The sequence below is a fragment of the Elaeis guineensis genome, chromosome 12 (assembly GCF_000442705.2).
Source record: "Elaeis guineensis isolate ETL-2024a chromosome 12, EG11, whole genome shotgun sequence".
In the NCBI taxonomy this organism is placed as follows: Eukaryota; Viridiplantae; Streptophyta; class Magnoliopsida; order Arecales; family Arecaceae; genus Elaeis; species Elaeis guineensis.
The window spans coordinates 24470327-24487907 of NC_026004.2; the positions used below are offsets into that span (position 1 = coordinate 24470327).

The following is a 17581-nucleotide window of genomic DNA, read 5'->3' on the forward strand; positions in this document are numbered from 1 at the left end:
TATTACCAATGCAAGATTGGTACTTAGGGCAAACCAGCTTATTGTTAAGAATGACACTGCCACAATGGTCAAAAGGATTCAAATGTAGGATACTAAGAATGTTGTTCATCCTCTTCTGAGGGATATTGCAATGCTGCTAAGAGAGACCGCCGTCATACATGCTAGATATATATACAGGGAGATCAACACCGCAACAGACTAGGTTGCTTCTTTCCTGATGGAGCACTTGGGGTATGTGATCCAAACTGATATGTCCAAAGATGGAGCACTTGGGGTATGTGATCCAAACTGATATGTCCACCACGCCTTGCAATTTTCATGATATTTTACTTTTTGTTATTTCTGCTTGTATTCGTACCAAATTAATATGAATGTACCATCTTATCCAAAATATATATATATATATAGCTTGGCATACAAACTGCTCGCCACAAATATGATAAGAGGTCCAGCTGTTCCCAGCAAGCTTCCGAACCCAAGGAAGAAGATGGATAATCGGGAGTTTAACTAGATGAATTTAATCTCCTTTTCATTTACTGTCCAGATCATTAAAACAATCAATTCTACCATGTTGGCAAATGAGCAAGCTAAAGCTTTGTGATTTACAGTAAAGCATTTTTTTAATGTATAAAATAACACATTTTGACATAACATAAATTACATCAATGATGGGGAATATTCATGTCGAACATATGAGCTAATGTCAAACCTTAGCAATGTGCAAAGGAACTACCACAAACCAAGTCATCACAATTCAAACCAAATCTAATAAGGAAAATTCTGGTGACTTAACACCACTGATCATTGGACAAGCTTACCCTGACCCTTCTTCGTCCATTATTCGGGGATCCCAAATGAGCCCGAGAAAGACGGGTTGGCTCTGAAGTCTGACCACCTAATGGTAGTGTTTCCTCTTCTCCCTCCATGTTGCGGCTTATAATGATCCTCCTCTGCTCCATTCGCACTCTCCTCCCACCATAATCCTTGCTACTCTCCAGGTTATCATGCTCTTCCTCATGTCGACCTCGTTGCACTGACTTGTTTGTGAGATCATCAGCATCATCTTGATGTAATTGCATATCTTGCAAATCCGGTTTTGGCTTTGACTCAGTTGATCTCCCAACAAAGTTTTTTCTTCTCTCTGATGCATTACTAGCCATTGCAGGCTGCTCGTACATATCTCGGAGTGGGGATCTCTTCGTTGACATGCTAGGATCATAAGGATGAGGCTGGGTATCATACAAATGTTGTTCAGGCTTCATCCCAGCTGACCTTCCTTTGGATTTCTTCCCTTTCTTGAAGCTTTTACTCTCTACTGCAGGTTGTTTGTTCCAGTCCTGATGAGGTAATTTCTTTGCTTCAGAATCATATGGAAGTGGCTGGATGTTTTGCAGATCTGGTTCAGGCTTGAAACCAACTGGTTGCTTGTTTTCATCCATTTTTCTGAAGGTAATGGATATCCTGCAATTTCAAACAAGAACATGAGAGAGTTACGATTTGAAAATATTGAACATTTTTTTTTTTGTAATGATAGTCGTACCTTTTTGTTGGGACTGCTGGCACACAATGCTTTGCAACATCCGCTCCATTACCATTCAAGACAAGTACCGACCTGAAAAAGTTTTGCACTGGAGAATCAAAATCACATATCCCAGCATCAACAAGTTAATCAGCAGCAATTCACGGTTGATTAACATTACATACACCATCTAGTGTAAAATGAATTTTTAAACAAGATAACTGAAATCAAATCACTATGTCGTGAAAAATCATCATGGGCTCAAATAGGATTTCACTAGGTAATAGCAAAACAACAATATATATCAATTTTCCCTTAACCTGGAAGAATAAAAAACATGATATATCAAACTTAAGGAATATAGATATGTACTATTGGTCATATGCATTAAATATAAAGTAACAGAAGGTACACAGTGAGACAAGTTCCCCATTTATCTTACATAAACCCGTGATCGTATTTAATAGAGTGTAAATATGTTTCACGATGTCTCTTCACACATCCAGGCCCTTATCACAAGAATCCAAGTAAATAAAAAGAAATCATATGCATTAATTCCTGGTCACAGTAACATTAATGGAAATGGGCAAATGTTGGCGTATTAAACATGCATACCCAACAGGCAAGGGGATTGCAATTGAACCAGTAAACTCGCCTGCTCCAGCAACCTTTAAGTTGGATCCAAAGAGTATATTGCACTCACTAAGGAACGACACAGTACAGAATGGTCGAACAAAATCATGGCTGTCAATATGAGGTGGTATACAATCTCCTGGTTCATAAATATTGACGATACAACTGTCAGGTATGCATGTTGCTGGGAGTACATGCCACCGAATGAGCCTCCTTATGATCACCTTGAAAAGATGAGGTATTGGATCTGCAATGACATTCTGAAGGATGCCCGGTAGATTTCCATCCTTATCCTGTCAACAGACCTTTCTTTAGTTTTCCCCCATCTTCCAATGAAGAATGTAAGATGTTTTAAATCCAAAATGCTCATAATGAGATACCATAGCATAATTATAACAGCATCCAAATTGGATGTTCACCCGGCCCTTGCCCCGCATCCATTTTCGTGGTTCTGAATATGTGTGCTCTGCAAATAGCAGCAGATGAGATGGCCAAATTTTCTGAAAACATTTGAGAAATGAGCTGAGCTTTATAACAGGATAGTAAATGAGAAAAGTTTGAGTTTATACACAAGTGAAGGATTTGTCCATCAGAAGAACATGTTTTCAGAAGCACAAGCATTAGTAATAAGAAAGCCTGCACTAAAATAAAAGCACTAGACAACAAATATATTTATTTCACAATACTTCAATAAATTTATGCTGCCTTTTTCATTGTTAAACAGAGAAGAATCATATATGTGCATTATCAAACTAAAGGGCTTTCACATGCTCAGCTTCTTCATCCATCTAATATATCACAGCTGATGGGAAGGACTGAAGGGAATAAACAGAGAAGAAAATGATTTGAACTGGGTGAAGTGCCCTAAGCTACAATCCCAAGGTTCTCAAATACCAAAAGACACCAATTTGGATAATTTTTTAATCCATAAAAATAGAAATAGAAATATTAATAATATATATTTAAGAACAAATATTATATATATAAAAATATTAATAATATATATTTAAAAACAAATATTATATATATATATTAATAATATATATTTAAAAACAAATATTTTATATATATATATATATATATATATATATATATATATATATAATTAAAAAAAGGGCTGAGGGATTTGCAACTTCCCCCAGTCCAATGGACTTCTATCTGCCTTGGTCCCTCAACCATTCCAACACATGTAGGGCATCACACAAGTAATGGAGCATCCAATCAGCTGGTAGAAGTTTGTGGTATTCCTTAGCTAAGAAATTCTATTACAATTAACCAGATGGAATATATATATCACCAGACAACAGATTTACAGATCACATGCACTAATTTGAGAATATGGCACTCACCCAGCCAATGGCACGACTACAGCCAAAGCCACGTTACTCTGAAATGCCCAGAAAACTAATTGGTGAAACTATCCATGACCATGTACATAGTGGCATAATATCTTATTTATGAGATGCATCTGCATGCATTTGATGTCAATCATGACTATGCCATCACTTTACATGCCTAAAGTATCATATGATACCAACCAAACATGACTATGGAAAAGAAAACATCAACAAAGCATTAGCAGTAGTAGTTAGCTATGGTTCTTTTACCATACAATTTAAACATCTGCATTTTGAGCTTCAATGAGCATGTATACCCCATTCCTGATTCAATGAACCCAGTTAACAGGCCATTACAAACTCAACTCTACAACAACCTGAAAGGTGCACTTGGCTTTGCTTAAGAAAAGCAATTTTATGCTGTTTAAACAAGAAATGGCAAAAGAAAAAAATGTTTGGTTTGATGCCTCTATCTCAAAAGATGCTTAAGGAGAAGCTAGAAAATCTTTCTGTTGGCCTATGTTTACATAGAAAACCAACTTTGCTTCCACAAATTTAATAAGTTTGCCTCCTTAAGGGAAGAAATATGTTGGAGATTCAAATGGATCAACTAAAATTCAATTTAATTGATTTCTCGTGGATCCAGCAAACCCAAAAAATAAGTTTGTGAGTTGTCTTGAAGTCCTAATCTGAACTCACATCTCAGCAAAGTTGAGTTTGAGTCTGAATTAGTTCAGTCCATATCAGATGAAACCAAACAGAGTTAAAAAGATTGCTTTTACATCATATGTTACCAGAAACCAATCTAGTGGAGAAATGTTACCCTTCACAGAAAGCCCTTTAAAAGAAGTGATGCGAGACATGGAAGAAAGGTACTGCAAATGGGAAAGTAAGGGCAACATATTAGGACTGCGATGATATGGCGGTCGTAACTGAACAGCATGGCTTATTTGAGAGCAGCAAGCTACTGGATACTGGGATAGAAGTAGAAGAAACTTTTGTAATGTAATGGAATAAACTTATACTAAGATTGTTGATGTCAATATTTAGGTTAAAAATATGATGCCAATCCCCATACTGAATTGCAGTCTCTTTATTGTGGCGACAAAATCATCCAACCAGGATAAAGGGTTCCATTATCAGCTGTGAAATATGGAATTATTCCCAACTTGTTGAGTAATCTACAAATCTTCTTTATCCATCTCTGCTATTTCTATTTTCTAAAACACTGCAAAGTCAAGAGTTCCCAATGGAATCAGAAAATGATGGACATGACATAATCAGCAAAAAGGAGTTGCATGTTGACAAAATGATTTTTTTCTTAGAATTGTTATGATAAAGTAAAGCATCAATGTGAGTGTTCTACTTTATCTTATTGATACCATGGTCGCTACTATGATAAGAGATTGTATCATGATACCAACTGTCATAGCAATATGCCATAAACAGAGAAATGTGCACTAACACATTATTAAACATGTATTGACAGTGGATCCCACCGAAAATCAAGTTATACATCCAGATGTCAAGTTTTCCATATATCAACATATCCTCTGTCAAAGCTCCCGATGTTGTCTTCATTTTTTTCATTTAAATGTTCTTGATAGTGTAACCTGCTACATGAGCACGGAGGCTAGCTACACAGAACATACTGGCCTTACTTTGGCAGAAACCATGGCGAACCTCACCTCAATTGAAATGTATGCAAATTGCATTGTCCATTGCTATATTGAATCAGACCACATTAACCTGTATTTGAAAACCGCACTGTAACTTGCTCTGCATTATACTACCAATGCTGAAACTATGAATGAAGTATGCACCATGGGGAATTGACAACAGAATCTCTACCTTGAGGAGGGTGAAAGTGCACGATAATGATAAATCTTACCCAGGATAATTAAACATGTACAAACAATCCCATATAGGATTCTTGCCCTTGCTTCTGCATAAGTTGTTTTAGAAGGATAAGTCAAATTAGTTCAGCAATTCAACTTCTATCAAATGTTAATGGTATATCCTTTGAACATTTTCATCAGCAATTATCATTCATCCCTCACATAAGTGAGGATAGAAGATGTGTTTAGCTGTATAGAAATCATATTAGGATTTTGAAAAACATATTATTTCTCACTAAAATGCAATGGCAAGAAAAGAAAAAAATATTCTCTAACTGTACCTTAGCATGCTAGCTCCTGTACCAAAGAGTTACAAAATAATATAGCATGTTGCTGCATAACCTCAAATCAACACAAGCATGATACCCAATGTTTTGATCATTGAATGCTCAAGTGCCCCAAACCACCCAATTCCAAGCATACCAAACCGTACCACCCCCGAAACGCAACGGTATAGCTGTTCAGCTCAGAATAGTGCCTGAACTATGATTCACCAAACCGCCCCGAACCGGCCAGTTCGGGGCGTGCCAAACCGTACTTGTGGCTCACGAATTTAGTTCGGGCATTCGATTCGGAACACCAAAAATGGAGCGAGGGAGAAGGAAAGAGAGAAAGATAGAGAGAGGAGGGAAGGGACGGAGAGAGAAAGACCGCCAGATGGATGCTAAGGCCTCCGAAGCTCTGCAGTCCTCTGTGAGATGCGAGAAAAGAAAGAGATAGAGAGGGGGGAAGGGATAGAAGCAGAGTGAGGAGAAGGTGGCAGGGAGGCCGTGGGACCGTCGGACAATCCAAAACTGCCTCACGACCACCGCAGGTTCGAAACAAAGATGACACTCCTATTTCATCGTGTTTTTTAAAAACACGATAAATAGTGAAACCGCCCAAATCCATTGCCAACTTCATTGTTTTTCATTTTTTTTTTAAAAACACGACAAAATAGAAACATCGTCCCTGTTTCGAACCCGCGGCAGCCGCGAGACAATTTTGGGCCATTCAACAACCTCCCCACTACCTTTCCTCTGCTTCTCTTCTCTCTCTTCCCCTCCATCTCTCTCTCATCTAATTTCCTCTCACGGAGGACCGTGGATCCCGAGAGGCCTCAATGCCCCCTAAGGGCCTCCACAGCCCTTCGATGGCCACCCCTTGCCCTCTTTTTCTTTCCTCCCTCTTCCTTCCCCCTCTCGCTTTCTCTCTCTCTCTCTCTTTCTTCCTGGTTCATCCCTTATTTCTGTGTTGGTTCGGGTCCAATTCGGTATAGAGACGTACCGACTCATACCGCCGACACAGGATCCGCTTTCGAGTCAGCAATCTTGAGTCTAAACTAGTCAATTCAAGCTTGAACTAAGCTGAACCATACTCAATTCAGTGCAGGTTGGCCCTTTCTCCCTTTAAATTATTAAGAGGGAGGCAGAGAAGACCTCTATGCCTTCTCCGCCTCACCTCCATTTTTTTCCCAACCGATCTCACCTCTTTTTTTTTTTGCAACCGAAAAAAATCAAAGGGAGGATTTTGCTGATTTCAACCTAGATCCAACCCAAAAACAAGAAAAGAGCCTTCTCCCTTTCCCTCTCCTCTTTTTTTCTTCTTTTTCCATACCAAAATTTGGAAAAAAAATAGAAAAAATGAGCGGTGCCATAATTTTGGATTTTGGTATGATTTAGTGATATGCTATAGATCTACGGATGATTTATGTAATGCAACCCAAATCATAACTTTTTGTTAAGTCTATGGATTTTTAAATTAGAAAATATATTTTTGAATTTAAAAAATTACAGAAACAAATAATGATCAAATAACTTTTGCAAAACATGTGCCATGTTTAGAGGTATGCATGCTACTTTATACCTAAATTTAGTAGCAATTTATTTAACTTTGAGCACAATTATGTACATAGAGACCTAGGCCCAAATTTAGGGGGCAATCTTCTTAGAATCTTGGAGTGGGTATTCCAAGCTCCAACCATGATTGTGTTCTCGACATCTACAACGGATATCGGCAGTCCACAAAATTTGAGATGTCAGTACATATTTTGTGCATTAAATACATCAAATCTACTCCATTTATTATATTTTATGTATATTCACTTATAAATACTTTAACTTTACTTAAATTCCATTTCATGACCAAAAAGATATCAAAATTACATCAAAATTACAAATTAAACAATAATCATCAAAATTACAAATTTTCTAACCAATTTTATCTTCAAGTCTTCCTCTTTTGTTTGCAATTTTACCCTTTTAAAATGGTGGAGAAAAATGCTATCGTATTTCTTCTTTAACCTATCAAGAGAAAATTAAACTAAATGAATATCTAATCTTAGGACAATGGAAGCCCACTATATGGTGCATCGAATCTCGATTGTTCACCCTCATTTAAAGTACCAAGTGCATCATATGTAATGGAATAATACCCATCCATGCAGTCATATCCTACAGCATTCACAAAAATAGAAGATTTGGGATAAAATATGTGATTGCAAGCATATATCATATACCCCTTTTAGTTAGGCACAACGTTTGTAATAGAATCGTAGCATCAAATCAATCATGTGCGCTATAAGTTCCAATTGCTATTAGTTATGTGTACATACACAGAACAAAATATTCCAAAACTATATTTTCTATAATATGTGTGTGTGTGTAATATATAAATAGAGACAGACATATACACATATACCATTCATTTTTGCTTTTTAACATATTTCCATGAAATATAGAATGAATATTAGAATAATGTTTTCATTCAGCTTTATTTGCAAGGACTTTCGCCATCCTTGCAGGCATGAAAACAGTAGTGGCTGTACCATGTAAGTATTGGATATAAATACAGCCCAATACAGATCTGGTACATGTCCGTTATAGAAAAGAAATATCCTAAATTTTTATAATTAAAATAGGGTCTTGTTACTCCTGGTTTACTCCTGGATGCACCCGGAATACTCCTAGAATATGTCGAAATACTTCTAGGATACTATGAGGATAGTTCTAGGATACTTATCAATATGCTAGTGGGTTACTGGGCATGGGTTAAGTGGGTTTTGAACCTAAATTTGTCTCCTAACCAATAATCCAAAGTAACTTATTAGGTCACCTTTTTCTTTTTTTATTTCTTTCTTCATTCTCATCTCTAACATGACTAGAGACAAAGCTTTGCTATACCAGTCGATACCGGTGCATACCAACTGTACCATACTGTATTAGTACATGGTACGGCAGGTGTGCTAACTCTCGGTATGCCAAACCGGGTACTGTACTAGATGTACCAACACTATAATAGGATGGTATCGATACTGGATTCGGTATCGCAATGGTGAACCTTACTGAAGACACTTTTTTGTTACTTTCATTTTGGTGTTTCCCATTCATGTGTATCATATGATGGACAAGGTACATAGAAAAGTTGGCGGGTTATGTCCTAATCTCATTTTTTTAAGATAATATTATATTTCTGCATGTGATTTTATAATAATGCAGCATTTTGTTTATGATGTTGCATTTTTTGGATAATAAATGTTTATCATATCGGTGGTTTGCTGCATTATTTTTTTTCTTTTGTTTCCAACTTTTCTATTTTTCTTAATCTTGTTGCTGACTCACTAAATACTTACTGCTACCATTCTTTTTTTAATTAAGAGACCCTAGACAATAGGCTACACAATGGACGATAGCCCTTCCCAGAATACCTCAAACCCCAAAAACCCGATGAAGGTGAGATTTTATCTCAAATCATTTCGTATAACTACCAAAGACTTTATTATCTTTGCAAGCTAACACCTTCACTACTGCAACTGTAATTATTCATATATTTTGCTGCGTAAAATCCCATTAGCTTGTTGCACTTGTTTTAGTTATGTTGCTACCTTGCCGCATTTATATTTTGAGGATAGAAAATCGTTGCAGCATTTACATCTACCAACTTATATATGCGTACACACATACATATATAGTTAGTAGATTTGTTTTTGTTATATTGTTAAATATTTATAAGTTTTCATCTTGTGAACTATTTTAAATTTGTGACATTGAATGTTATTAAATGGTGTTTTATAATAAACCAATCATGGTTTTTGCATGTTTTGCAGCATATAATAAAAATAATATTTATTTCTTGTTATATCTTGATCGTATCATATCCATTTTATTCAAGATTTATTATATGAACATGTCTGTATTCTGTCTATGTGTATTCTATATTCATATCCATGCTTCCTAGGCAAAGACTATACCCAAAGGCATAGACATTAGGTTGTCATCATACCACAATTCTCAATCATTATGGTGCGTTGACCAAATTACATGTGGGTAAGTGTGGCACGCGATATACCAAGAAGAATTATCAAAATTCAAATCACCAAGCATGATTTTGTATATCAAATATTATCATAAATTTCTTGCTCTAATATAGATGAATACAAGGAAAATTAGAATCACCTTTTTGTTCATATTTTCTCATATAAATTAGGGTTGCAAATGAGCCGAGCAGCTCACCAGCTACTCAAGCTCGACTTGGCTCGACTATTACCATTCTTAAGTAGCTTGAATAATTTCTCCAGTCAAACTTGAATAGCAAAATACTCGACCCAAAGGCTTGCAAGCCTAGTCGAGTATATACATTTTTAATAATATTATATTTTATTCACGATATTGAATATTTTAATATATAATATTTATATTTTTTAATCTAATCTAACTCCTACTTGTAAATTATATTTTTTTAAGTATGCCAAAGCCTAAATTCAAGCTCAAGTATGGTTCGATTGATATTCAAGTCAAGCTGATTTTGAGTATTGCCTTTTTTTTTATCAAGTGAAATTCGAACTTAGATATCGAGGCTTGATTGATCTCGAGTCAAGTTTCGAACCTGAGTATTTTGAATTGAGTCGAGCTTGAGCCTCTACCTACTCGACTCAACTCGGCTCGATTACACTCCTAACATAGATGCTCACCATATTCATGAGCTTGAAAAACAATTCAATGACTACCGCACATTAGAGTCTCACACGTGCGGTGCACGTGCAATTTAATTACACTTTGATGGCTATGATCTATTAATAAAAAGATAGATAAAAAAAGACTTTCTATATCATCAACAAAGGAGAAAAGATTTTGTGTTTTAAAAATAATGTATATTTATAACACTGTGTTTCTAGAAATTACCAATAATAAAAGATTCATTTTAATTAGAAAAGTTTTGGATATATAAAAGGAAACTTATAGAGGTTGAAAAGTCTTATTTCAAAATTTTAACCGTTCTAAAAACTTGAGCAAGAGACAATTTATGGAAAGACATCAATGAAATAAGAGAATACCTTTTTTTCCAAAGGGACACGGGGTTGGGGCACACATAGGTCCTTTCCCATTATTTATTACTAGATAGATATACGGCTGTAATTGGAGAAGCAATAATTGATGAATGATCTTGATTTTTTTCCTATAGAGGATATGGATGGTGCATCCCACTACCAAAGAAGAAAAGCAGGACAAAAGAAATACATGATATCTTAAATGCATGGAAAGACAGATATTTCTTTTTTTCCCTAAGAATGGAGGTTTCGTACACAAAAGGATTTCTGGTAATTATTTTAATACATGGAAAGACATGGAGATTTCTTTTTTCCTGAGATGGCAGACTTCATCATGCAGAAGGATTTTTGGTGTTTATTTTAGGGGATGGAAAGACATAGAGAGTTCCCTTTCTGAGAAGGAAGGCTTCATCATGCGAAGGGATTTCCAGTGTTTGGTTTAAGGTTGGGGCCCAGCTTCATCAGTCCTTGAGGCTAGCTGCGGCCTCAAGGATTTCCCATTATAGTACATGAGGTTGTAACCATTAGTTTTTCTATCACATTGCAATCTGAATCATTATGATACGGCCAACCACTAGGACAATCTTTATAACGATAACAAAGCACCAAAAATATTTGCTATGCTCTCACATCCAACCAAGTATGTTCATACATATGGGCTTCGACTTCTTGAAATCATGTAGAAAATCACAAGCAACTATCCAGCTAGCTTGACAAGCCCAAAGCATTTTAGAGATAGCATAGATAAGAAATGATATTTAGTGGGTGAGAATAAGGCTATCAGATCCAAGTAACTAACTAAATGTGCTAAACCCACCTCTAGTTCTCAAGCTCAAGGGGACATAAAAGTCTTATACTATTATTGATCTATGTTTAGACGTGCATATATGAACACTAATATGAACTTAGGCACTCCATATAAGGCGGGCGAGAACTAGGACAGGTAGAAGCCTAGACAAATACTAGAGTGAGCGGGACCAGACCTAGGTCCTCATATCAACACAAAACAATTTACCAAGCCAGTTGATGCACTCAGCTATTTATCATCATGAAGATTAACTAATTTGTTACGCAATTTTGTAGCATATTTTATGAAAGTATAGTCTGTCTCATGCTTAACTTTCCTTTAGATGGTTAAATATATAAATCCTTCAAATCCAAAAAAAAAAAAAAAAGCTTCTTTTATGAAATAACAGACCAACAACTCTAGAGCATAAATACATGTACATATATAAAAAGACTTAGATACTTGGTACCAGCTATATATTACGAATGAAGATTTAAAAAAAAAAAAAAAGAAAGAAATACTTGAGCATCAATCACTAGAATGGTCTATATTTGATAAAAAATGTGCTTTCTAACAGCCTGAGTTAAGCCCCAAGTTTCAATAAGGATTTCAAATTAGTTGATTTGGATTACAGCTTAGATGAAGTAGCCGAGGAATGCACTAGTATGAAAGAGAAATTTGATACATGTAGAAGGAAAAAGGTGTAGAGGTAGATTGAAAATCGCATGATATAAAGTAGTAAGGACTTGATACTGCTAAATCTTTCAACAAATGTGGCCCTAAACAGAGCAAAATGGAAGAAAAGGATTCTTCTAGCCATTCCCAACTAGAATAGGATTAACGCTTAGTAGAGTTGAGCTGAGTATTTTAAATTAGTTGATTGCTATTCATGCTATGATGCCATGAATAGTGGCAGTGGAATTCTTTCCTTTCCTAAAGTCCTCTAGGGAGGGCATTAAGTTGGTTATTAACAGACATTAGGGACCTTCATTTGAGTTATTTGAGCCAATTGAGGAACACATGGGACAGATGCTGATTCACATAGGCTATAGATGGCCCTACAGTTTGGCACTAAGAAAAGCATTATGTCTTGTTTTCTTTTATGAATGGAACAAGGATTGAAGGCCAAATTCGGCCAACTATTTCCTCTTTATTCCTCTCTTATGTTGTTCCTCTTCTCTTTCTAGTTTGTCTTTTCCCTCTCCTTCTCCTTGTGCTTCTTACTACTTCATTTCAGACTTCTCCTTCCCCACTGTTTTCAGCTTTACTAACATATTTCTACTGTTGCTACTCTTATCTACTGGTTCTCTACACCACAAAAATCTGCAATTGTCATCATTTCATGGATGTGCTATTTTATTTAACTTCATATATCTTTTTTTTTTTGCATAGCATGCACATTGTCCACATAATTTCATTAAACAGATCGGAAGTTTTTTTTTTTTTTATACCAATCAACTTTCACCGTTCAAGTCATTCACCCGATCAGCTCTGAATTAATTTGCCCTGGACTCATTCTTCTAATAGAAAAAATAAAATAAAAATTTTTGACACATTTTTTAACAATCTCAAAGATTTTTTTGTCATGTTTTTATAACAGGACAATGAAGTAATTTATAGTTTAATTCCATCCTTAGGGTTCACTTGGTTGGGGGTAACGTGGCATGAGAAAATAAATTCCATCTCAGATTACCATGTTTGCTATGAAAAGAGGATGAGAGAGATGGCAAAAAAAAATAGTGGATCCCATACCTATTTTATTTAGAGAAGATAAAACAAATACCACCAAGGGTTAGTACATTTTTTCCCATGCCAAATTGCCAAGTGGAGGTAATCTGAAATTGTCATCACATGATGAAAATACCCTCACTTATATTATATTAATATTATATTAATTTTATTTTAATATGCTATATGAATACATTATAAATATATTAATATTTTATATAAGTATATTAAATTAATATATTATCTTAATATTTATTAAAAATATTAATATTAATATATATTTATGATTAAATATGTTCTTTGTATTAATATAATATATATTTATAATATATAATTAATATTTATAATTATAAAAATAATTATTAATAAATCTAACATAATATTTATCAATAATTAATATATTTATTTATTAATGAATATACTTATAAAACTATAGTTAATATATTTATTGATACAAGAGAACATACTAAAATTTATTTATAATAAGAATATATTTTCTAATCTATGTATAATTAATTTAAAAATATTTATTAACTAATGTGAATATATTTTAATATTCGAAATGCCCCATTTTACAGCATTCAAGTAAGTGGGCTATGAATGGCCAATAAATGGACTAAACAAAAAAATGGTCATTATTTGAATTGTTTATTCAAAGATACTTTTAGAAATTTAGCAATGTTCCTATACAAGATTACCTCTAATAAAACATGGTAATCTTTTTTCACTGCCATTTTTCGGAGTAAATTTTCCACCAACCAAACAGACTAAAATTTATTTTCCCTGCAATCATTTTCCTAGAAAAATGATTCCTAGGACTTGTTAGATTACCCCATAATCTAACATAACCCAACCAAACAAACCCTTAGGTTTATCTATGCATACTTAGCTATTCACGTGGTCCTGCATCAACCTGAAAACTGAGGTCCTGATTGGTCAAGGGCAAACCATAACCCAAGCAAAATCCAGTCTATTGAGACCCCTAAAATCTGATGATCTGTTTGTCAATGACTAAGGCCCATATTTTTAGATGTTCTTGAAATAAATAAGAAAGATGACAAGAAGCAGTAAATATTTCTCTTCATCCATAAGAGGCATTACAAATGTCAACCCACAATAAGTTAGCCATGTTCACACAAACATGAACTTTCTTATCCAATTCCTCATCTTCCTTCATTTTGACCACTTCTAACTCACATCCCTCTGGACTAATTACATCACTTAGCTGTATAATGAGAATTACCTTAATATCTGAAAATTTTAATGATGATATTGTCCCATCATGTAATTTAGAGTAACCTTACTTTGAATACCAACAAAGGCATAAACCTTCTATTTTATGGCTTTACTGATTGAATTGTAGAAGAAGCACTGCTTGCACTTTGCAGTCTAGGTTCTAATATCCTTGATGTATTAAGAAAATCAAGCCTTACTAACTGTGGCTGCTTAACTTTCAAATAGCTGAGAGAACTAACCAGAGCCCCTCATCCACAACCTCAAAGTGGTTGTTTCTCATGAAATTAAAAGAAGTTTTACTTGGAGCATTAAATACTAAATAATCAACTTTGCCAATTTGATAAGGACCAATGATTTCATTTGAACTTCTCCATGCACTACTCCCTCACCAATGTCACCTTGCAGAAGAGCAACGAGGTAAACCAACATATCCTTATATATCACTAGGAAAACTTCCATCACAACTTCCTTCTACTTTCAAATCATGTGCTTGGATGCCATTGCCTCCTCATCCAACTAACTATACTTACTTTAGATTGTGATGACCAGAATTAGAGTATGCTCTTTTTCTGTAAAACAGAATTAATTACATTAAAAGGATGCTAGGTCATCTCTAAGGATCTTGACAGCTCCCACTGCTTCTTGATTGGCTCAAATTTTTGCTGAAGTTGGTTTTAAAAATTTTCAATGCATCAACTATCTATACAAGACTTGCCTACTTCCCACTTAACATAAAAAATTAAGCTCAAACACAGCACCCTAGCAAGCTATATGTTATGAAACACAGTTATTTTCTTTCTTTTTTTTTCCTTTTTTCATTTGTTGCTCAATTTAGATAAGTAATTACAGGCATTATTCTGCAACATCTAGCTCTACCACATTTTTGACACACGGTATTAGCAAAGATGCAGTCCAATATTCCAGATCTCTAATAAACAATATCCCACATGCCACAGTGCTTGTGCTTAAGCCCGTTTGTCACACGTTCCTTCAAATCTCTTCTTGTAGTATAAAAAAACACTTTACAATTTTCTCTCTCAAACAAATGTCTAAGAAGTAAAGATCAAGTGTATTTATCATCCACTTTGAAAGATTACTATGGATAGCATCCCATGCCTTAAATTACATGCATCTTACATGTCCAATGCTAGTGAACTTAGGGAGCATTTCGATCTAAAAAAAATCATGATATCATATGATTTTACATAAAGGGCATCCTAGTGTACAAGACTTTTGCTGTTGTGGAGTTTGGGAAGAATCAGATGAATGCAGCGTTACCCCTGCATGCAAAGAGGTGGATTCGATGTTTCAAGCCCATGACAGCTAGGTTGTAATGGAGCAACTTTACCATGGCACCAAGGCCTGCCCTCATCATGTGATTTTACATGTTTCCTAAAATTGCATGCCACAGTTTTGTACCACAACATATTTGGTTGCATGGTAATTTCATAAAACTCATATGATGAAACTGAAATTTCTATTAGGAGCAGAGATTTCCAAATTCACATCATTTAAATTTTCTAGTTTTCAATGTTTTCTTTTTAACAACCAAACATCTCCTAAAAAACAATCTCAATTTTCAAAATTAAAAGTTTTAAATCTAGGAAAAGTATAAGTGACCATTCTAAAATTGAAGACGGTAAATATTAAACATGACTAACTGGAACAAGAACATATAACCTCTGGACTTATTCTCACCTCCCAAGTGATTGTTCCTCCCCTTCTCTTGGAGTTCATAGATGAAATCCACAATCCTCTTCTGCTCCACGGCGCTAAAAACTCCAGTGTGCAGCTCCAGACCGTCGAGAATATTAACAATCTTCCCCTTCACCCTTTCCAGGCATATGAAATCCTTCTTCCTCCCCACGTTCCTGAACCGTATCAGCTCCCTCTGCTCCCTCGACAACTCCGGCTTCTTCTTCCCCTCCTCCTCCTCCCCCTTCCCTCGCCCAACCTCTCCTTCCTCCTCCCGCGCCCCCGCCTCCAAACTCCTCCTCCTCGCCTCCTCTTCCTCCTCCTCCAGCTCGTCCTCCTGCGCCATGTCCGCCCACGACATCCGCACCTTGGGAGACTCCGGTAGCGGCTCCGAGTCCCACCCTGTCATCCGGATTCGATCCGAGAAATCCGAAGACTCCGGCGGTACGGGGGTGCTCGAAGCGCCGAGATCCTCCCCGCCGCCGGAGGCGGAGGCCTCGGCATCGCCGGAGACCGCCGCATCCCCTACAAAAACGCAAGATCTACGGGTTTAAGAAAAAGAAAAGAAAAACTGATCGATCCAGAGCAAGGAAAAACGGAAACCTTAGAATCGGGACGGATAGGGGTACAGACCTGAGTGGAGGGATTGGATTCGGCGCCGGAGGGCGGCGGAGCAGCCGTCGCAGAGGTCGCGGGTGAGGAAGGGGAGCCAATTGATGAGGAACTCTGCCGCGATCTCGAGCTCCGACGGTTCGTAGTCTTGGACGAAGGGGTCGTCCATGGCTCTCTTTCTCTCTCCGTGAGTCGAGTGAAGTGGAGAAGTTGGAAGTTATGAAAGCAAGCGAGGAAAGTGAGGGTTGGGAGAGAGAAGTTCGCGGGGCTAGGAGTCGGTCGGCAAGATGGCGAGGATATTTACGCGAGAAGTCCACTATTCTAGATTAAATTACGATCTTGCCATATTCCGTTCTTTTAGTTCTTTCATACTGGATGGCTATTATGTATTTAGTAGAAATTGGCAGGGCAAGATGGTTGCTGTGTCCTCCTCTTAGACGGGAGCCTCGGTTGTTGGTGGAATCTCCCCTTTTTTTTTTTTTTTTGGTAAAATTGGTGGAATCTCATTTGGCGTGCATAATTTCTTTGTTTCTTCTCTTTTTGATTGATGCTTAAGTGTACACAGTCATGAGAAATGTATTAGATTTTTTTTACCCTTTTTTCCAGCTGTTTTTTTTTTGGGAGGGGTTAGAAGTCCAAGTGTTCTTTAGATATCCGTTTGCACAACAATTTCGCACGGTCTCTCGTCCGGTCCATGGGAACGAGATGGTGTTTAGGAGGATTCTTTGGCCATGGGGAAAAGGGCTTTATTTTGCCAAGCTTGTGAGGGCATTTCAAGAATGATGTACGTGTCGTTTCTATTTGATCAAAGGACTCTGCTTTCCTCGTGTG

At 36.2% G+C, this 17581-nt stretch overlaps 1 protein-coding gene across 1 annotated transcript; it reads right to left on the minus strand.

Annotated features, from left to right (window-relative positions):
- Nucleotides 1-502: 502 nt before the first annotated feature.
- Nucleotides 503-17000, minus strand: LOC105054646 (RNA demethylase ALKBH9B). Its single transcript, XM_010936215.3, has 6 exons — nucleotides 16772-17000; nucleotides 16142-16663; nucleotides 2533-2618; nucleotides 2135-2445; nucleotides 1541-1612; nucleotides 503-1461 (listed from the first exon to the last, which is right to left on the minus strand). Exons 1-6 carry the CDS (start codon nucleotides 16917-16919, stop codon nucleotides 789-791), a joined length of 1812 nt encoding a protein of 603 aa, XP_010934517.1. The 5' UTR covers nucleotides 16920-17000; the 3' UTR covers nucleotides 503-788.
- Nucleotides 17001-17581: the final 581 nt, after the last annotated feature.

Excerpts from the sequence above, each read along its gene's own strand:
- LOC105054646 (XM_010936215.3), bottom strand. The coding sequence starts at position 16,919 with ATGGACGACCCCTTCGTCCAAGACTACGAACCGTCGGAGCTCGAGATC. Across the intron at positions 2,619-16,141 it reads GAGGAACAATCACTTGGGAG|AGCACACATATTCAGAACCA; the intron begins GTGAGAATAAGT and ends TGCTATTTGCAG. Across the intron at positions 1,462-1,540 it reads CCAGCAGTCCCAACAAAAAG|GATATCCATTACCTTCAGAA; the intron begins GTACGACTATCA and ends TTGAAATTGCAG.